At 42.2% G+C, this 22,877-nt stretch overlaps 1 protein-coding gene across 1 annotated transcript; it reads right to left on the bottom strand.

Moving 5' to 3' along the window:
• Positions 1–737: 737 nt before the first annotated feature.
• Positions 738–20,993, bottom strand: LOC311601474 (uncharacterized protein). Its single transcript, XM_084788938.1, has 5 exons — positions 20,669–20,993; positions 20,093–20,176; positions 13,104–13,238; positions 12,034–12,147; positions 738–6,712 (listed from the first exon to the last, which is right to left on the bottom strand). The coding sequence occupies exons 1-5, from the start codon at positions 20,681–20,683 to the stop codon at positions 6,668–6,670; spliced, it is 393 nt and encodes a 130-aa protein (XP_084645064.1). The 5' UTR covers positions 20,684–20,993; the 3' UTR covers positions 738–6,667.
• Between the last annotated feature and the right edge of the window lie 1,884 nt (positions 20,994–22,877).

Here is a 22,877-nt window from a genome sequence, read left to right as displayed (position 1 = left end):
GGCTATGCTAGCCCACAGAAGAAGGTGCGGGCTATCCTAGTGAGAGTTGATATGCACTGTTAGATGACAGGAGAGGAGGGCTTCCGTTTTCTGAGAGCAGGTAGGGAGTATGAGGGAGGGAGGGTGAGGTTGCTAGGAGACAAGTGAGAGGCTAAAATTGAAATGTAAAGTGAATAAATTTTTAAAAACCCTCAAGTGACACCACATGCAGGTAGGAGTTCAAACTTGTACAACCAACATGGAAATCAATCTGGAGGTTTCTGAGAAAACTGGAAATAGACATACCTTAGGATCCAGCTTTTTTGGGGGAGGAAGAGGACATGGAGAATTTAATGACAACTTTATTTTCTTGGGAGTTATAGGTCTATTTAAATTATTCACCTGATCTTGATTTAACTTTGGTACATGGTATAAAAACGTTGTCCATTTATTTTAGATTTCTGTCCATCCATCTGTCTGCCCATCCTTCCGTCCCACCCTGCCTCTCTGTCTCTTTCTTGCAGTCTGTCATCATGCGGAGCTGATTTCATAAATTCCTTGTGCCTAGTGTTGTTATATGTCTGGTTGATATTGTGTGGCTTGCTCTTTTCTGGGGAAAAGATGAAGGGGGTGGGTGGTGGGGCAGTGGCAGACTAGGAGGAATGAAGAGAGAGGAAACTGTGGTTGGGTACGATGTATGAAAGAAGAATTTTTTAAAACTCTAGATTTGAGTTAGCAACAGACTACTTCATCTGAGCGTTGCTAATTCCAGAGCTAGCAAATGTACTACATTGATTTTGCAGCAGCCCTGTGCATTGTACTCAGAAGACATGAACAAATCAAAATGTAGTAATCAAACCAAAGCCCTCTCCAGTCCTTGTTCCAAGAGCCCCAGAACACCTGCGCTGGAATTTAACAGGATTCCTCTGGGATGGTTCATAGGATTAAAACTGCAGATCCCACCACACAACTTCCTGAGCCACATGCAACAGCCTGTCCACTCTAGGTACCTCACTTTCTAGGTCTGAATCAAGAAAACACACACCAGTCCAGGTCTCTCATGAAGTTTTGGGAGAAGTCAAGAAAGCCCTGGCAAGAAGTTCCTGGTAGTTCCTCCTCTATTGCTAGGAATCATGGGAAAGTAGCTTAATGATGCCAGTAGTTTTGAAGTTCTTTCCGCATGATGGTAGTAATGTTCAAAAAGATGTGTACATTGTGAGCATTTGTCTCCAGCTTTTCATATCTGAGAAATTTATTTGTATATTAGCTACTGGTGCTGAGAGACAAGAAGTAAAGGCAAAAGAGGAGTTGATGGGGAGGGGGACTGGAGAGATGGCTTTAGTGGTTCAGAGCACGGCTATTCTTCTAGGGGATTTGATTCCCAGCACCCATATGGTAGTTCACAGCTGTGTGTAACTCTAGTCTGAAAGGATCTGCTACCTTCTTCCAGTGTCTACAAGCATCAGACCTACACACAGAGAAAACACACACACACATAAAAATGTAAATAAATAAAGTTTAACTTTGAAAAAGGTGTCAGAGAGGGAAGGAAAATTGGAGATCTCCGAGCAGAGGAAAGATTCTGTCCCAGCAGGATCAGCCATGCGTTTCCATTACAGCCCAGCATTACAAGCCCAGGCAGAGTACCAGAAGCCAGAACGAGAGAAAATGTGGAAAATGAAAATATTCCATCAAAGTCCATTAGAATCAGGGCTGGAGAGACGGCTCAGTATTTAAGAGCACTGTCTGCTTTTCCAAAGAACCGGGTTCAATTCCCAGCAACCACATGGCAGCTCACAACTGCAGTTCCAGGTGATCTGACACCCTCACACCAATGCACATAAAATTAAATTATTTTTTAAAGTTCATTAGAATCACTCTGTAGGCTCACAACAACTTCCGTCCTATGGCTCCACAGGTCCCCCCAACTCTTATTCTCCAAGACTGACGAGCCTAGTATCTGCTATCAGATACTTGGATAGCTGTTGGGATAGCTCAGATTTTGCTGAGGTCACCCTCAGCTGGCTTCTAGAGTGAGAAGATATTTAACTAGCACACGTACTTTAGGTTAGAACAGTGGGTCTTTCTGTCTTAATTAGTTTCCCATGGAGGTACTACACTGTTGAATGTCCTAAGGTTTTAAGCATTAAAAATCATTAGTCAGAAATGGTTTTCTAAAACACCTCACATAGATATATGTTAAAATTTATAATGTTTAACTATTGATTATACTTTCTTGCTGCTTTAAGACTATGAAGGTGGCTAAAACTATTTTTCTGTCAAGGTCAGTTGATATTTGGTCCTGGGGGTCATTTGAGTTTGGGAAGACCCTGATTCCTTTAGCCTTTTTTCCTTTCTTTTCCCCTCTTTATAAGCTGTGCCATCTGTTGCGAATGAATCACAAGACATTGTTGACAACATTCTCTTGAAACACTTAAGGCATTTGTAGAACATACAAATGCTAATGTACATTAGAGTCTGCCCTGTGTGGGGCATAGCTTCTCTGATTAGGAAGACAGGTGACTTGCTAGAGCTGTAGGACCTTTAAGGCCAAGGGCCATAATAAATCACATTTAATCCTTCTGACAACATTAGTAGGCCTCTAAGTGTGGTTATTAAATACCCAGAAGGTCAGTTCACCAATCTGACATCTTTAACTCTGTGTAACATTTGGATGAAGTTTGCCAAAAATCAAACATTATTCAATTCATCTTTATTAAACAGTTTTGATTCTTCAAGTGAGCATTACCTTGAAAACATTACCAAAAGCAGATCTTTAACTTAAGAGAATGCCTTGATTCAAATAGGCTTAACTGGACTTTGATATTAGAAATCTTAATCTTACATATATCATACTTTCCCATACTTTACTCAGACCTTTGGTGATTTCTTCAGGCTTTCCAGCTGTGTCTTTTCTCTTTTCCATTTTAGAAACATCCAAGCTTTTTTTTTTTTTTTTTTTTTTTTTTTTTGGTTTTTCAAGACAGAGTTTCTCAGTGTGTCCTTGGCTGCCCTGGACTCACATTGTAGACCAAGCTGGCCTTGAACTAACAGTGATCCACCTACCTCTGCCTCCTTGGGACAGTTTCTATATCCTAATATTTCTTAGGTCATACTTATGAGTTCCTTTTTATTTTTTTCTTTACGATTGCAGTAACAATAACACCTTATTTAATGATAAATAAATCTAAGATATATGCATCACATAAGGTAATAAATTAAGATTACCTGCATGCATACTGGTAACAATAAGGCTTTGTAAATTCCCAGGCAAACCTCATTAAAAAAACACAAGATAGCCAAAGATCTTTTTATATTCCATATGGTCCAGAGAAAGATCTACCATACCTGTACCTTTGGTTTTCTATGAGTACGAGCACCATACAGAAAAAGGCAACAGGTAAGAAACCATCCTCAAATCCTGCAGAAATGAACTGAAGAAGCCCTGCCCAGAAGTCCTCTATATGGACTTCTGTGGTAACTGTATTCATTACAGGCGACCTCCTGTTAGAGAACTAGCAATAGAAACCTCTGTTGGAAATAAATTTACCCTGAGCTGCTCCTAAGGGCACAGTGCCTTTCTTCTTGGGCAGTTTTCCCTGAAGCAGGGGTCTAGACTAACCCAGGACAGGAGATTTAGGAGCACACTTTAGAGCATTCTTGGGTGTCAAGTAGGAAGGCCAAGCCCCATTTCCTGAGCCATCTTCTTGGTGAACCCAAACAGCACAAGATGGTATACCAATACAATGTGTACACAAAAGCCATTTGCTCCCCTGGAAAACCGAAGAAGCCAGGTATCAGAGAAGGAATCCAACGGTGTATGATGGACAAAAGACCTGCTGTTGAGGCCAGTGATGACAGGCTGAATCCAGAGCACCTGTCCTCATAACCAGTACAGATTCGTCTGTTGAGTCATGCTTTGGGAATGGGGATTGACATGAGATTAAAACATTTTTTTCCTTTAGAATGATTATTAGAGAGAGAACACCTGGTTTTGAAGGGTCACTCTCTGGTATCTTTAATTTTTATAAGTGTGCGGCAGCCCACACCCATGATCACACCAACATAAGTATATGTCTCTAGCCTTTCTAACTTGAGATCCTCCCTGGAAGAGTCTGGAGTGAGGAACCACTTGAAAGCCTATACCCACCATCAGCGTCTGCCACTGGATGCACACAGACTGAAATACTTAACTTCAGGACCCCATGCCTTCTCCTCCACGTCCTAAGAGAGGCCTAAGGGCCAGTTAGTTGTACCTTGGTGTGGAAAATCAAGTGTGCAGAGTCTGAATAGGGGGCCTTGGTTGCGCTTACTTTAAGGGTGACAAAAGCCTATGGAAAGACAAATTCAGGCTCAGGTGGGCAATTCTTTCCTGCCCTGCCCCCTGGAGCATGAGTTAGCAGGCTTTTAACTAATATGTCCTTGCTAAGCCAAATGGCTAAGTTACTGCAAGAATGTAGAAACAGCAAGCACAGGTGAGTTCCAGAAGTCAAGCAGAAGGAGAAGACGTGTTTGCAAAGGTGATGGGTGTGCACACGTGTCTGGAGAGTTTAGTAGGAACTGTGATTCTTCTAGTCACAGGCATGTGGAGAAGCTCCTCGTAGATAAACAGCATTCAGCCAGAGAGGGTGGAGGAAGAATACTAGTATCCAACAGTAACCAAAGGAACACTTGAATTTGTGAGGGTTTTTTGTTTTTTTGGGTTTTTTGTTGTTGTTGTTGTTGTTTTGTTTTTGGCTAGGATGTCTTGAAACATTTGACAAACTCCCTCAAGGCAGAGGCTGAGGCACTGCTCCTCTGGAATACACAGCCAGATCTTGGCTCTCAAAACAAAAAATGGAAAACAAAGGTGTTCTCTGGGCTTCAAGCACTTTCTTCTTGCTCTGTCTTTATTCACCAAGTCAATCTATGATGGAGACAACATGATACTCTAGCAAATTAGATGATATAACACTGACAAAAGCGAATGCCAACAACAAGGCCAAAGGGACTGGCAAATGTATGCCCTGGCTTCCTTTTCTCTGGGAAAGGTGGGGAAGAGTAAGATGCTGGTTCAGGGATGATGTAACCCATTCTGAGGATGGAGGAAGTACCTGTTAAAATACCAGGTTCTTTTCCATGGTCCAGCTGAAGGGGAAAGACTGGCCTTTAAGGTGGTGGAAGTTGATTAGGCTCTAAGCTGGGCCAACATGTCACGGTCAAAGGATTTAGGAGACACTAGAGAGGCTTCAGTTCTCAACTGGTTCTCAACTTGTGGGTTCGACCTCTTCGGCAAACCTCTCTTTCTGAAAGTATTTACATTAAAGTTCATAACAGTAGCAAAACTACAGTTATGAAGTAGCAACGAAAATAACTTTATGGTTGGGGGGTCACCACAACATAAGGAACTGAAGCAAAGGGTCACAGCATTAGGAAGGTTGAGAACCGCTGGTCTAGAACCTGAAGGAGGAACAAGAATAGATTACCTCTCTCAAAGACAGTGAATGGTACAGGAAGGCATTAGGTAGGACCACAAAGCGGGATCCTCACGTTTGGAAGTCACACAGAGCCCCTCTAAGACATAACTAGATGGTCTTGGGGCCTTTGTCCACTAGGCAGTTCCCTTGAAGCAGTAGTTTGCGAGCTTTCCCGTGGAATTACTATGTCCTTGGAGCTTTGTGGCCCTCATAGCTTCTTCTGTCCTGCTAAATCAGCCAGTCATTTCCAATGGAAATTGAGTGGTCATGGATGAGCTTGCTAAGACACTCTTCAGAATTTTTATTGAGACTCCATGCTGGGGCTGGGGACTGGGCTCTGCTTTATTTATGTGCTGCTCTTGTGGAGGGCCTGAGATTATTCCTAACAACCAACACAGGTAGCAGGCACTTAATTACCTTACACAGACATGTACACATAAGTAAAACAGCAAAAACAGTAATCAGTACAAAATATATAATTTTTTAATTAAAAAAACTTGAAGCTACACACACACATACATACACACACACTTCTTCCTGTGCACTAGATTCTGGTAACTTTTCCACTAGTACATGGCTCCAAGCTATTCAGAGGAACATACTGTAATATTTAACATGGTCTGAGACCATTTAACCTTTCACAGGCCCAGCTATCCTAGGGACTTCTAGGACTTTAAAGAAGAACTTATCTGTACGTCAGAGGTTTGTCAAAGTCCCTGCAAGATGGCAGCATTGGACCATAACCATCAAGGAGCCTGTTCTGCTACTGTGCTTCTAATTTGTATGTAGTGGCACAAGACTGTAATCCCAGCACTTGGGAGGCAGAGGGCAGCCTGGTCTACAAAGAGAGTCCAGGACAGCCAAGTCTACACAGAGAAACCATAACTCAACAAAACGATAAATAAATTAATTAATTAAAAACATATATATTGCCAGAAGAGAACCAGTCTTCAGCCATTTTTACTCAATCTGAACAGTAAGCCTATATAAGAGCATACATAGGAGATTCTGGTTTCCCTCTGCTATCAATAGCAGATATATTGGGAAGGGTTGGAATTTCATCCAGCACCAAAAATAAGCAAAAAGAAAGAAATAGAAGTGAGTTCTAAAGCACCCACTGTCATCTACTATGAGTAATCTTTTGGAAGAAGTCAGTATCCGTGTGACCAAGTCCTCTGATTCCTCCCTCTCTTTTCCCAGGAGCTTTCTCTCTCCAGTGCTTCTATATGGGATCAGATTTTCTGGAAGTCCTGGTGGCAAAGCTGCAGGATCCAGACCTAGAGGGAAAAAAGAAAATGCTTAAGCATCAGGACTAGAGAAGAGCAAGTCTTGGTTCACATCGAGATTCACCTCCAAGTGTTCGCCATATTGTGACCTAGGCACTGGGCCTTTTGTGCATTTTATCTCTAACAAGTTCAACTTTCTGGGCAGTTTTTGAGATTTTTAAATAACAGAAGGTCTGGAATGTAGAAACTAAAACATTCATATGTTGATGTACAAACCACAGGTTTCATCTTAAAGGGGATACGGGATAGTTTATTCTGGAGCTATTTGAATGACCAAGGCCTGGGAATACATGTTTAAGTTACCCCAAATTCCATGTGCCAACATGGAAACAGTTTCATGGGTTTTTTATAGCTTTACACAACAAATAAAATCATAAATCAAAACACTTTTAAAATACAGAAAGGTGGGTGTAACGAGATGGGTAAGTTAGTCTGTAGGCCCAAGATGCTACCCGCTGCTAGTCATAGCTCTTGGGTTGGTGGAAGCTAGTGTTCTGCTAAATTCATAGCGTTTTAGAGGTTTTTATTCATTGCCATGAGGTGCTAGTTCAGGCATGAGTGCGGCAAGGAATGGCTGTTCCAGAAGGTAAAACTAGCCAAAAATAAAGGAATTGGCCTCTGAACTTGCAAAATTCCAATGCCTCCATAGTAGGGAGACTACAGCAGCCTCTGCAGTCACAGAGTCCTTCTAGGAGTTTTGGTTCACAACCAGATACAGGGTCTTTTTAGGAATTTTTGTTTATAAGTATTTTTAATTAGATTTATTCAGTTTTACTTTTTGAGTGTTTTACCAGTATGTATGTATGTATAAATACCACTTGTGTGCTTGGTGCTCTCAATGGTTAAAAAGGGGCACTGGATCCCTGGAAACTGTTCTTACGAGCAGTAGTAAAGCACTATGTCGGTGCTGGGAATTGAACCAGGGTTCTTGTGTAGGAGCAACCAGAGCTCTTAACTGCTGAGCCCTCTCTCTAGCACCTGAGAAAAGTCTTCTTTTAGCTTACTTATGAGAAAATGTTAAGGGATTTTTATTCATAGTTATTTAACTACATACATATATACTTAAATGCATTTCATTCATAATACATATCAAATTCATTTATATTAGGGAAACTCAAGATTATTTCACTACAAGTGAATTTTTGTTCGTTTTGTTCTTTGATCTCTACGTAGTCTTTGTTGTTTAATGCTTAACTCTTTATACATCTATAATGCCAGACTGATAGAGAATTGCCCCAAATAGAAAAAGCAAACCATATCCTCAAAAACCATTAAAAAAAAAAAAAAAACTTCAACTCTGACATCGCCAATTCAGTCCCCAAGCTGTGTGCTGTGAGCACCTTCAGAGCACCTATCTGTTCCATCCGCATACACTCAGGCTTTCATTAACATTTACAAAATAGATATGAATGCTGCCCAGACATACAATCAAGCAAATAATCTTTGACCAGACATCATGAAGGCAGCTTTACCCAAAGTTTTTGGCATCACTTTAAACTGTGGTTATATGTCCCTATTAACATGTACACTGAATATATGGACTTCTGTATTTTACTTGAAAATACATTTAAGAGATGATAAAAAAAAAAAAAGTACAGGGCTTACCACACTCTTATATGAAATTCAGTACTGTATCAATTACTAGTTTTCAAATTCCAATTAAGTTTAGGATTAGCTATTCTATTCCTTTCTTTCTTTTTTGTTTTTGTTTCTGTTTTTGTTTTTCAAGACAGGGTCTCTCTATGCAACCTTGGCTGTCCTGGACTCACTTTGTAGACCAGGCTGGCCTCAAACTCACAGAGATCTGCCTGCCTCTGACTCCCTAATGCTGGGATTAAAAGTGTGCGCCACCACGCCCGGCCTATTTCTGTTTGTTTGTTTGTTTATTCTATTTATGTTTATTGGGATTGTAGGGGTCATACCGAATCTATAGTCTCTGTCTGTCTGTCTGTCTGTCTGTCTCTCTCCCTCCCTCCCTCCCACTTATGTTTGATTCCACACTTTCTTATATGAAACTCACTGTATCAGTTTCCCACTTAAGTTTGCTCTCCTAGATAGAAGCATAATTCTTTGCCCTGTGTTTTGGGTCCTCCAATCCTTTAGAGAATTGGGTACACCTCAGGCATTTTCTAACTACCCTCTGCCACCTGGAACTGGCTTGCCCTTGCTGGTCTTACACTGCTGCAATCTAGACTTCACCAGGTATAGTACAATTGTAGTAAGTAATGGTACATGTCTTTCCGCTTACAGTAGGAGCAAGAGCAATGAACATACACACATACATACAACCCTTCCTATACTGCATGCCCCTACCCCACAAGACTGAATTTAAAGCGTTTTTCCATTCTTAACTTCTTTGACACAAAGTCTTGCTCTCTAGCCCAGTCTGACAGCACTCCCTTCTTCCCATAGGCATCCTGGGATTACAAACAAGAGCCATCTTGACTTCAGAGAGTCTTTGAGTTGTTTCCTGTTCTCAAGTCGAAACTGGCAACAACACAGTTTCGGTATCCCAGACAGCTAGTGGACGACTTCCGGCCTCTGAGGAGTTACACTGGCTTCCAGGATACACCTGCTTTCTGGTGTCTCTCCAGTGTCTTGGAAGACAGAGAGCTTCAGTTCCTAGGCAGGTCCTCTCCCTTGCTGGGGGCTTATGGGAAAGCAGCTGTGCCTGTGCGCCATCTGTTGAAACTAATTCCTCTTGGGGGCAGTAGTGCTCTAGATAGTGTCAGCAGCGCCATCTTAGCCCCTCTTCTCCCGCCCATTTGGTATGAAAAAAACAATTTAAAAGCCTGCTTTCCATTTTGTGAAGTTAAGGAACCAGTTTGTAAGGCAGCCATTTTACTTCTGTTTTCACAATACAAGACAATGATCGAAAACTACCCTCCTTCTTCAGAACCCTTGTCTTTTGCCTAAATTCTCTCTGAACTGTGTGCATTCGGGCATGATTTACTCAGTGGTGCTTGTCCAGTAGGTGAAGGGGAAGTAGAAGGAAAGCGCTTGAAGCTTTGGGGAAATCTGTAGTAAATCACAAATCCATTTGCTTGTCACTCATTTGTTTATGTATACATTTAAGCACAGGGGCCTCCAGTCGCTGTGCCCCCCCCCCCCCACCACACTACAACTCTTTTATGGTGCTGGGGCTGCATGTACACCTAGGGACCTATATTCCATCTCCTGGGCCCTCTTTGAAGAGTCCTAAAGAGCATGGGAAGGAAACTGTAAAGGTTACATGGCTGTTGAAACTATGTCCTCATGGGGGGCAGTCGTGCTCTAAGAGTCTCCACTGTGTCACCCTCCTCTCCCGCCCATCTTGTCTGAAAAAAAAAAAAATCATTTCCTATGTATAAAGAGGTCAAGAAGTAAGCCTGCCTTCCATTTTGTCTGGAATTGGAGCCAGTGCGTAAGATGGCCATTTTGTTTTATTCAAGGCAAACAGATGCATATAACTACACTCCATCCGCACTCTTGACCTTTCTCTTTTGGATCTGATGATGGTAATTGTCCAATTAGTTGCTGTTATATCATCATACCTCCTTAATGGGGTGGCTTGGATGAAGGCAGAAAGGGGAAATTGCTTGAAGCCTAAGAAACACTTTCTCAAGCAAATAATTAATAGAATTTGGGGTCATGTACTTCAAGTTAGTTCATGACCTACTCACCTACCAAATTTTTATCTTCTGAATACCATTAACTCCTGACTGGAAAGTTATTTTCCTAGGAAGCCATTCTGAAGGACACACATCCATATAGAATCATCTCTAAAATTTCAAGCAAAACAACTGAGTGTCTACTTTTCTAAAGCACTGTTTTACAGTATATTAAATTTTACCTTTACTTGTGGTAGAGGCCTAAAATGTGACAAACACAAGGTTTAAGAGTCTTAATACTCAGCCGGGCAGTGGTGGCGCACGGCTTTAATCCCAGCACTTGGGAGGCAGAGGCAGGCGGATCGCTGTGAGTTCGAGGCCAGCCTGGTCTACAAAGTGAGTCTAGGACAGCCAAGGCTACACAGAGAGACCCTGTCTCGAAAAAGAGTCTTAATACTCACTGCTGAGACAAAAACAAAACTTTTGCCTCCTACGATTAGAGATACTCGATTCTAGAGCAAAATATAAATGGCCATGACTTAGGAAAACATATCTAGGTTTCCCCAACTTCCATGTTCCAATGAGGCACCACTTCAATGAACTGTTTATAGTAACAGAACAAAGAAAGTCACACTATAGGTCCAAGGCCTGTATTGTAAAGCCAGGTTTGGAGACACAAGACCTCTAATACAAGCACTTCTGAGACTGCCAAGTGGGATTATCTCAAATTCAGCACAGTAAGGGCTGCATAACGAGACTATCTAAAAAATAATAATAATTAGCAGGACATGGTGGCACATGCCTGTAATCCCAGCACTCTGAGAGGCCAAGGCTACACAGAGAAACACTATCTCAAAAAAGCAAACAAACAAACAACAACAACAAAAATATATAGATTAAATGAAAAATCTAAACTACAGGTATTATTAAGATTGGCCTAATCTTGACAAAATAGTAAATTTTCACTTTTTAAACATCTAGGCCAAATGTGTTCTCTCATAGTGTTAATCCTTCAATAAAGAAGGAAAGACAGGGCCTGCATGGTGGCACACACCTTTAATCCCAGCACTTGGGAGGCAGAGGCAGACTGATCGCTGTGAATTCCAGGCCAGCCTGGCCCACAAAGTTAGTCCAGGACAGTCAAGGCTACACAGAGAAACTCTGTCTCAAAAAAACCAGACAAAGAAGAAGAAGAAGAAGAAGAAGAAGAAGAAGAGGAGGAGGAGGAGGAGGAGGAGGAGGAGGAGGAGGAGGAGGAGGAGGAGGAGGAGGAGGAGGAGGAGGAGGCAGCACAGGATAGCCAAGAGTTTAAGATAAGCCTGGACTACTACATTATGTGCTGCTGATGGAAGGAAAAAAAAATTAAGCTGCATTATGGAATAAATGTGAACTGTGTATTCTGATACAATATATACTTTTAAAATGTTAAAGTGGGTTTTTAAATTCTCTCTTTTTATTTTATGTGTAGTTATGTGTGCAAGTGAATGTGTACTATGTGTGTGCAGTTATCCAGAGGCCAAATGGGTGTGTCAGATCTCCTGGAGCTAGAGCTATCAGGCAGCTATGAGTCTACTGACTTGGGTGCCCAAACCAAAGTCAGGTGCTTCTGGAAGAGCAGGAAATGCTCTTAATGAGCCATTTCTGCAGTCCTTCCTCTCATGTTCTTGTCCTAAATTCTGACCATAAAATTTGATATTTCGTGCTGTGCATGCAGCAGCTTACCTGTGGTCCCCACAGTAGAGATATTAAGGCAGGAGGATCAAGGGTGGCTGACCTGAAGGGACACAGCAAATTGACAGCCAATGTATGACACATGATACATGGAGACACCATGAGCTATGGCAGGAAAGAATAAAATACAAAACCATCACGTCCTGATACTGTAGCACAGTCAGTGAATAAACATCATATATTAAAAATAATCTTACAACTTAATTATGTATACTATAAAGTTTATAAGCCAAACTCAAGTTGAAGCTATAGGTACATATACTATTTTATTACTCTCTAACACATGACTGCAATATATGAGATTGTGGTACCAATTATTAGATGCAGGCTTCTGAGTTCTTCCCAGAGTCCCTACAATTGTAGAATCTGATGTAGGAAGTAATATCACATCACTGAATATTTTATTTTTAGATGAATTCACTTGGTCTCCAGAATAGAAAACATACAGTTAAAAAATATTTTTTATGTGATTACAATAAAATGTCAATCTCACATTTCTGTAAAGTAAATATTTTATGAATGAATACAAACAACTCATCTCGGGTCAGCAAAAGTCGGTATGTCCTGGAAAGGTTACTTAAAGTAAAGGAACAGAAAAAAAAAGTGCCACATAAACTAGGCTTTAACTCAGAAGGAGCACATGATGAAGACAGGACCATGGGACATGTTTTGGTTAGATGCATAAAAATTTGGGACTGAAGAAAAGCTAAGAAACTTTCCATTTTCTAATTGAAGTCACCTGACTATCCATATATATTTAAAAAATAAGGACCTTATTTTCAATGTTCAATTAACTAAATACAGATTATTAATTCCATGAGGTCACTAACACATTTTGAAGCAATTTTTTGTATGTTTTAGTAAACACAGATTCTCAAATTAAGGATATTTTTGGCCAGGCGACAGAGGTACCTTTAATCCAAGCATGTGGGAGACAGAGACAAGTAGATCTCTGGGTTTGAGGCCAGCCTGGTCTACAGAGTGAGTTTCAGGACAGCCTGGGCTACACAGAGAACCTTGTCTCAAGAAGAAGAAAAAAAAAAGTTTATCATAGAACTCACTGTGTATGTAGGCCAAATTGTCCTAGGTCTCACAGCTAGTCTCATCCTCCAGCCTTGAGAGTACTGGGATTGCAGATGTGAGTCAATAAAAGCCCCGACAACCAGCTTCTTGACTTGTCTTTTCCATATACATATCTACAAAGAAGAAATATAAACTTTACTGTAGTATCAGTACCCAAAACCCTCTTAGCTTCTAATATGAATGAAATAAGATTGTTCACAAGAGCTAACGCTTTTGAACTAAATATAGGCTAGTCAATGCAGTACTGTATTTGTACCTTGAGTTGTACACACAAAGGGAGAGGAAGAGAGAGGGAGAATAGGGAAGAGTAGCAGGGAAGAAGATAAGGAGAGGGAGGAGGAAGTGGAAACTAAGGGCGAGAAGAGAGAAGGAGAAAGTTCCATTAACATCATTAATTCTTTTCTACAATTCCATCCTGATCATAAGTAAGACTTATTGTTATGGATATTTTTCAAAAAAGAATTAGGACTCAGTAATACCCTGTAGCATAAACCATGTATGAGAAAGAGTCTCCATTCCAGTCCTGGGGAAGAAACCCAGGATCTAGGGTGTGTTAGGCAAGGGTTGATACCCCTTAGCAATACCCACTGCCCGGCATGGGTAAACAAAACCTTCTAAATATCTTTGTTAAGTGAAAATTATAACAAATAAATTCTACAAGACTTTTAAGGACATCATTATATAGTTGAAAGCTGGGAAAAGGAACAGTCATAAAGGAAATGGAAAATGTCCTACATAAGAGAAGGACAAGAAGCTCATGACATTGGCTATAGTTAGGACTCAGACTGGCTTCACACAGAAAAGAAGACAAAATGAAAATACTTTTGAAAGTACTCAGACCAGAGAAAAACACAGGGCAGCCATCTTCCTTGCTGCCTTGGGCTCTGGGTAGCGTTTTTTTCAGACAGGAAGGGCGGGAGACAAATGCGCACAAGCTCATCGCTGGAGCTCTACTGCCATCAAGCGGATGGATTTTCAAAAGACACAGCGCATGGAGCTTCCTTCCCATGATTCTCAGCAATGGCGGAAGGTGGACAGTACAGACAACTAGGAACAACTGCTGGTGCCCAGTTGGGCTTCCTAGAGTTCTCCTCAGTCCCCAACAGAAAAGCAGACTGCAGTGCTTTCTCATGAGAACCTGGAGAGGGCTCCTGCCCTAGGACACCAGCTGGTACAGTAACACTGCAAGCTGAGCAGGGGGAAATCCCGCCCCTCTGCTTCCTGTTCCTGGACCTCAGGACAGCTCTGAGCTTGCAGCATTTAACAGGGAGCATTCTTGTCAGAATGTGGATAATGAAGCACCCAGAGTGGATGAACAGCTGCCTGTACATACTAACACCAGAAGTTAAAGAAGAGCCTTCAGCCTGGACAGAACCAGATGAACCAAGTCACACAGGAATGCAGGTGTTGGAGCCCGGAGTCTTGTTGCACCCTGAAACAAGAGTTCGCAGGCTTTCCTTTGCCAGCACTTCACTTTGAGTCCTTAGTGGCTTCAGTTGTAGCATAATGTGTACTCCTATCCCAAAGAAATGCTTCAGAGAAAGGGGAACTTATTAAACAGCGAAGTCCTGCTAAAGAAAATCAACAAGGGAGAAGGGCTTGGGCCTTAGTCACAGTCTTGTCATAGATATTTTATGAAGTTTTTACTCTTGATTCTGTTGCTGACTTTCACATGGTTGGAGGTGGCTGTGAAATAATGTTGTTTGCCTTTTTTCTTCTTTTTACAAATTTTTAATGAAAAGAATCTTCCTGTGACCTAACCCTATATACTGTATATACTAACCTATATACTGTGCTTGAGACTACCATGAATGCTAAAAGCAGCGGCTAGCAGTAGCATCTCTGCCAACAATCTTACCTTTGGGGCTTTGTCAAGATTATTCTATGTTCTCTATCACAACAGATATGTTTGCAAATGATCTTTTTTTCTAGATTCAATAATCCTTACACATCAACAGAACCCTTCAATATCATTAAAGTATTTTCTATCTCTTCATTAAGAGGTTTTTTTGGGGGAAGGGGCTGGAGAGACGGCTCAACAGTTAAGAGCAGTGACTGTTCTTCCAGAGGTCCTGATTTCAACTCCCAGCAACCATATAGTGGCTCACAACCATCTATACCTTCTAAAGCCCTCTTCCGGCAGGCAAGTGTACATGCAGATAGAGCAGTCATATACATAAAATAAATAAAAATCTTTCTTTAAACAAAGGAGTTTTTTTGGGGGGTGGAGGAGGGAAACTCTCATCCCAGGTAGCCTAGCATGACCTTAAACTTCTGATGTTCCTATCTGCACCTTCTAGTTCTGGCACTGCAGGCTGGCTCCACTGTCTAGAGTGGGTAGGATCAAATGCAAGGCCTCAAGATTTCACTTTTATTATTTGTTGAACTGTGTTGCCTCTTTTTAAAATGACGTTTGTCCATAGATTCATAAAATAGGTGATTTTTATTGGAAGGAACACTAAAATTAAAGGATCATATGAAAGTAGCCACTCGCTCTCGTTATATGTACTTCTAATTCTTGTGATGTAGTCATGGCCAAGCATAAGATTCTTATAGAAAACAGCACCAGACTATTCCATCAGGATATACAACTGCTTCGGTAATTATAACATGTAGGGAACACTACCATGCAGGAAAGCACAGAATCCCAGCAGGAGCCCCAGGCCTTGTCAAAGTCTGTATGATTTACCCTAAGAAGGGGAGGGAAGGTGGAAGGGCAGCATCAGGGACTTTATTTATTATAGCTCAATAACTTCATTACTTCTTAGACATTCTTAAGGATTTTTCATAGATATTCTCTGACTTGGTGGCTGAGGGTTTGGTAGTACAGCACAAAGCCATTTGTGGTGTGTTAGTAGGAAAGCACTCTACCAACCAAGCTATTAAACAAGAACGAACAAATGCAAATTTAGTTTTAAGTTTTATAATGATCAGTGCTTTGCCTCTAGGAATGCACATGGACCACAGGAGTGATTTTATTCCAAGAAGCCAAGAGAAGGAATCCAATTCCCTAGACCTGGACATTAAGACAGGTGTGAGTCACCCTGTAAATGCTGGCTCTTGATTCTGGTCCTCTACAAGAGTAACAAGTGCTCTCAACCACTGTGCCATCTAACTAGACCCTCAAAGCTGTTTTTTCAAACACATCCCTTTTGTGGTATTTCTCAAATGCTTTCTGTTTCTGCAGTATATCTCTGGGCACTCCAACAACTTCTTGTGAGGTTTGCAGTGATGGACAGTTCTCACAGTATTTGAACTTAGAGAGCTCCCAGTTGCATAATGCTGCACTTGAGTTAACTTTCCACCTAAAATACCAGGGATCAAGCCCAGGGACTGGGGCATGCCACCAGAGCATTGTACCCCACAGCTATAGTCATTGCCCTGCTCCTAAATCTCATATTAAATGTAACCTGTTTATTAAATATAAAATTACAAGTAATAAATAGTACCAAAAATTTTAAAAACACTACCAAGGAGGACAAAGTGTAAAAAGAATAAATATAAATACCCTGAAAAAAAGACAGAAGAATCCTAAGACTTCCGCTAAACTCAGGCATAACTTGGTTAAATGTGTAAAAGATGACTGAAAAATAAAACACCACTGAAATACTCCAAGATGGGCAAAACACAGGGCAGCCATCTTCTCTGGTGCCTTGGTCTCTGCGTGGCGTTTTTTCAGACAGGAAGGGCGGGAGACAAATGCTCACAAACTCATCTCTGGAGCTCTACTGCCATCAAGCGGATGGACTTCCAAAAGGCACAGCGCCATTGAGCTTCCTTCCCATGATTTTCAGCAATGGCGGAAAGTGGAGAGCACAGACACTAAAGACAACTACTGCTGCCTACTTGGGCTTCCTTGGCTTCTCTGTCAGGCCCTAAACAGAAACAGGGACTGCAGAGCTTTCTCCTGAGGCCCTTGAGAAGGCTGAGCCTTCCCGTCCTAGGAATCAGGTAGTACAAGAATACAGCCTTCTGAGTGGAGTGAAGCCCCGCCCCTCAGCTTCCTGTTCCTGGACCTCAGGACAGCTCTGAACTTGCTACAGTGTCACAGTCAACAGAGTCTACTTTTATACACTGAGAGGTGCCTCCTTCCAATCTACCTAGAGGGCAGGAAAGAAAAGACAAGGAAAGGATTACAAAGACAAGTCTGTCAAATTAAGAGTCCTTTTAACTCTCATGTGTTTCAAAAATGGCTAGAAGCAGCACTGAGAGAGCAGCAGGAAGGTCTGTTCCAGCCTAGTTAGGAAAGAAAAGGGGGTAGGGGTACAAACATGGAAACATAATAACACAGCAGAGCACAGCCTTCCTCCACCATGGGGGTAAATATGGAGGAGGTTCCGCATGATGGCAGTGCTGCTCTAAGGAAGAGACAATGCTCAGCCTGCAGCTGCCTGCCCCCGACTTTCTGATGAGAAAAAAACCCAGTGCAGTTGGAGAGGCCAGTCCTGCTGGCAGCCTTGCCTCCCTCCTTCACAGTGAGGGAGAGAGACCCACTGCTCCAGTCTCCTTCCATTTTCACTGTAGAGCAAAGCCCCTGCAGTGGGTCCTGTCCTGGGTGGGAACTCCAAACACAAACACCCTGAGTTCCAATAAAGCAAGGAGGAAAGCAGCATCTGAGGCACCCACCTCCTCATCCATGTCCTTGATGAAGTCAGCATCCAGTCAGGGAGGGAATCCTGCATCCCTTCCCTTCTGCACCCAGCAGCCTTCAACCTCCAATGCTTCCTCATGGTACCTGACTGCCTTGAGGCCTCAGGATGTTGCTCTACAAAGAGAAAGGATGGAGGCACCTCAGTGACTGCAGTAGAGCAAATCAAGAGAACAGAAGACCTGATCCCACCATATTTACTTGTTCCTAGGGTTGAGGCCTGGGCCTTTTGGGTAGCATAACTATAGCCATTTTTGTTCCAGGCCTACCAGCCACATCATCTGATGCTGATACAGGGAAAAGCTCTCTGTGCAAGGTCAGGTTGACCAAAATGTTTGTGTTCACCATACTCTATGGCCTTGATATTTCTACAAATTCCCCAACATAAGTGCAGCTGCCTCTAACTATACTTGGGACCATTCCAATGAAAGGTGAGCTAGACCCTCTTTCTCTTCCATTACACAAACACAAATACAAACACACAGGAAAAGAATCATAAGATAATGCTAGAAACAAAAACATATGAGCAGAAGAGCAGTAAGTTGTAAAATATTCCCAAAGAAAGTGAGATGTGACTAACTAAAATAGCTACAAAAACAGCACTGTGATTGTTTTGGGGTGGCAATTGCCTGTTAGGTATGAGGCCTATCCTTACATGTGGTTTATATAAGCACTGAGAAGCCACTGCAGAACCCAAACACCCCTTGGCCAGTAGCTGTCAGCTGAAGCTAGTTCCTAGGCTAGGGATGGAGGTGTGTGCCCACTTTCCACTGTCTGCATGGGGTTCAAGTCTAGCTTCAGCCTGTGGGTCCCTACATATGTGGCACCCAGTCTCTGTGACTTCCAGTATGTGTCAGTCTTGCTGTGTCTGGAAGACACTGCCTTCTTGGCCACACCCACTGCCTCTGGATCTTACATTCTTCTTTCTTCCTCTTCCTCATACCTCCAGGGGCCCTGGGGGAGGCATATGAAGAGGACATTGCAATTCAGATTGAGCATTCAAAGTCTATAGCTCTCAGCACATTGTCCAGTAGTGAGTCTCCATGTTATAGCTGGCATCTGTAGCCACAGGTAGATTAGAAAGGAGTTTTCAATGTCTTTGATTCACTGGGCGGGGGGACTGAGAAGGGCGGAGGGCTATGTACCTGTGTGTGTGTTTGCGTATGTGTGTGTGTGTCTGAGTGCTTGTGTGCTCACCCCCCCCAAGGCACCCCAACCCCACCCCCGTTTTCTGCACCTTTAGAAAAGAATTTGTCTTTGGTATCAGCACTCCAACAGCTTCTTATAAGTAAGGCTTGCTGTGATGGACAGTTCTCACAATATCTGAAGTTTGAGAGCGCCCAGTTGCATAACCCTGCACATGAGATCGCTTCCCACCCACAATAGTGGGGATCAAACCCAGGGCCGGGGGCATGTACCAGAAAACTTTACCCCACAGCTATACTCATCGCCCTGCATGTCTGAACTCCATATTTATTTGTTCCTATACCGCATATTAAATGTAACATCCTTATTAAATGTAAAATTACAAGAAATAAATAGTACCAAAACTATAAAGAACGCTACCCAGGATTACAAAGTGTAAAAAGAATAAATATAAATACCCCGCAAAATAGACAGAAGAATCCTAAGACTTCCGATTAACTCAGCCTAACTTGGCTAAATGTGGAAAAGAAGACTGAAAAATAAAACACCACTGAAACTACTCCAAGATGGGCAAAACACAGGGCAGCCATCTTCCTTGGTGTCTTTGTCTTTAGGTGGCGTTTTTTCAGACAGGAAGGGCGGGAGACAAATGCTCACAAGCTCATCTATGGAGCTCTACTGCCATCAAGCGGATCGACTTTCAAAAGGCACAGCGCATGGAGCTTCCTTCCCATGATTCTCAGCAATGGCTGAAGACCGAGAGGACAGACACTGAAGACAACTACCAGCGCCCACTTGCCCTTCCTTGGCTCTCTGTTCAGGCCCTAAACAGAAACAGGGACTATAGAGCTTTCTCCTGAGACCCTTGAGAGAGTTGCGCCTTCCTGTCCTAGGACATCAGGTAGTACATGAATACTGCCTTCTGAGTGGAGTCAAGCCCCGCCCCTCTGCTTCTTCTTCCTGGATTACAGGAGCTGTGCATAGTTGCTATGGTCTCAGGTACCAGGGGCTACATTAATACACTGGGAGGCGCCCTCATTATAATAGACATATATAGGGAAAAATACATAATTAAAAATAGGAGGCGGAGCATGGCCACTGAAGAATTCCCTGACTCTCATATGCTTCAAAATGGCAAGAAGCAGCATTGAGGAAGTGGGTGGGTGCTGGTACCTTATGGATGAAACATTTTAGCAGGTGTGTCCCCAGAGCAGTCAAAGTACCCAGAGTGCAGTTCTCTGTTCCAGCCTTTCCACTCTGGAAAAAAAATACAAATACAAAAATGACATACTGTAGTTTAAGCTACAAGGAGAGACAAGGGATTGAGAGACCTAAGGCACCCACCTGCCACAAGCATCATCTTTTCCCAACAAGCCTGTGGCCAGTCAATGATCAAGACCTTAGAGCCTTATTCTCCCTGTAGCATCCTATAGGTGGTGCTCACTCCTGGCATGTTATTGTCTTGTGGTGCTGAGGATGAATCTCAGCATAAAATTTCTAGATAAAAAAGGAAAACGCTTCCAACTCAGGGACTGGAGAATATCAAATTACTGTAGGCCAGCCTGGTCTACAAACAGAGTCCAGGACAGCCAGGACTCCTCAGAGAAAAAGTGTATTCAAAGACAAACAAACAAACATGCGCTTTGACCAGTGGAATCTAACTGGAGACACAGACAATAATCCACACACCAACAGAAACCTGTCTTTTTACCAAAAAAAAAAAAAAAAAAAAAAGGAAGAAATACACACTGGGAAAGACAGCATCTTCAGCCCATGAATCTGGCCAAATCTGTAAGGCTCCAAGCAGAAGAATGCAAAGACCTCTATACGTCTCACCCTCTGTAAAACACAATTCCAAGTGGATCAAAAACCTCAGAGTAGCTCAAATACACTGAGAGAAGACAACACGGGGAATTATCTTCAACCCATTGACTAACTGAACACAACTCCCACAGCTCAGATTCTAAGATCAACACTTATTAAGTGGGACCTCATGAAACAAAAGCTTCTGCAAGCCAAGGACACCATCATTTGAGACGGAACCCATACCCAATCCTGCCTGGGGAGCCAAGAACCTCAGAGTGAGTAGACCAGGGATGGAAGGGAAAACCAAGTACTATGATATGCTAAAGGAACCCAACAATAACAGGACTCCTGTCAAGGCCTTGATCAGCCACCATCAGAGACACTTCCTCCTGCACCAGATAGGAACAAATCCAGAGTTCCACTGCCAGAAAATATGTACAAAGTGAGAAACCTTGATATACTAAACCATTTAAGAAAGGATGGAAGGAAGAAAAGAAAAGTGTCATTGAAATCCCTCCCTGCAGGGCCCAGGGAACTCTCAGAAGAGGAGGCTGAAGGAGTGTAAGTGCCAGAGAGAAATGGAGGACACCAAGAAGTTAAGGCCTTCTAAACACAAAGGCAGCAGCACAAATGACCTCCAGGAGACTGAGGCAACATGCACAAGGCCTGCATGTGTCTGCCTTACAAGGAATCCTCTGGCTGAAAGAAGTGGACACACAACCCCACAACTAAGCCAACCACCATTTCCCATTTGACAGTCACTTGTAAATGAAAGATTTCTTGTCTTAAAGGGAGACCTACCTGGGAAGCAAACCACTCTCAAGGCCAGGCCCCAAGCCCAGCACTAAAACAAAAACACAAAACAAATTCAGTGGCAAAAGGGGCATTAAATAAAAAAACAAGACCTTACAAGTCCTTTTCATACAATATGGCTTCTGATTTGGGGTTTCTATGGGTCCTGGGTATGCATTAATATATGTGTCTATTTCCTTCGTTTCCTTTTGGTTTGTTTTGGTTTGTTTGCTTTTTTGGGGTTTTTGAGACAGGGTTTCTCTGTGTAACATTGTCCTGGACTCACTTTTTAGAACAGGCTGGCCTCAAACTCATAGAGATCTAAGTGCCTCTGCCTCCCAAGTGCTGGGATTAAGGGCATCCACACACAGGCAGGCCTATGCATCTCTGTTTCTATCTTTTTATCTTTTTTATTTTTCCATTTTTTTTGGTTTTTCAAGAAACTGTCTTTCCGTATAGCCTTGGCTGTCCCGGACTTGTTTTGTAGACCAGGCTGGCCTCGAACTTACAGCAATCCACCTGCCTCTGCCTCCCAAGTGCTGGGATTAAAGGCGTGCACCACCACACCCAGCTTGTCTATTTTTAAGATTTATCTATTTATTGTGTATCAAATGTTTTGCATGCAAAAACACCTGCAAGCGAGAACAGGGCACCAGATCTCATTATAGATGGTTGTGAGGCACCTTGTGGTTGCTGGGAAGTGAACTTAGGACCTTTGGAAGAGTAGGCAGTGCTCTTTACTGTGGAGCCATCTCTCCAGCTGCAGTCTCTGTCTCTATATGTATCTCTTGTGCTTTTTCTTTGGCTCCTTTTCTCGTTTGGCTGCTTTTCCATATTCCAATTTCTTTAGTTTTTAATTTATATGATTACTATATTTCCCTAGATGTCTGTTTTCTAACAAGATTCTGTAGTTTATAAACTAACCTTAGGTGGGAATCCCGGGAGGATGTGTGGTTTTACTGCTCTTTAACATGTGAATGCAACATGGAACCTTTAGTACAGGAATTTCAAGCACCATTTAACAATGGTATTTATTTTCTTAGAAATTCAGGATCTTAAATATGCAGGGAACATAAGATCACTAAAATAGGACTTTATGAGGATAGGTAATATTTTTAGATTCAAGAATGGATTTCCAAACAGAGAAAACATTAAGAAAAATAAATGAAAAATTAGACAGAAAAACAATAGACATCACTATGGACATTAATTATTTTATACAATTCCATCCTCAAAGGTAAGACCAACTGTCATGGGAGCTTCTCACAACATGAGGAACTGGGGAGTTCCCAGGAGCACTAACTTAGCTACCCATACCTAGCACTAGTGACTCAAACTCAGGGCCTATGGTACTCTATGC

Source organism: Acomys minous (assembly GCF_964271855.1).
Source record: "Acomys minous genome assembly, chromosome: 7".
Taxonomy (NCBI): Eukaryota; Metazoa; Chordata; class Mammalia; order Rodentia; family Muridae; genus Acomys; species Acomys minous.
This window is presented reverse-complemented; position numbering and strand designations above follow the sequence as displayed.

What these genes read in the sequence shown, in the direction of transcription:
- LOC311601474 (XM_084788938.1), bottom strand. An exon ending in CAATTTGGCCTACATACACA is followed by an intron (nt 12,148 to 13,103) that starts GTGAGTTCTATG and finishes TTCCTGCCATAG; the next exon opens with CTCATGGTGTCTCCATGTAT. An exon ending in CTCTACTGTGGGGACCACAG is followed by an intron (nt 6,713 to 12,033) that starts GTAAGCTGCTGC and finishes TTTTCCCTCTAG; the next exon opens with GTCTGGATCCTGCAGCTTTG.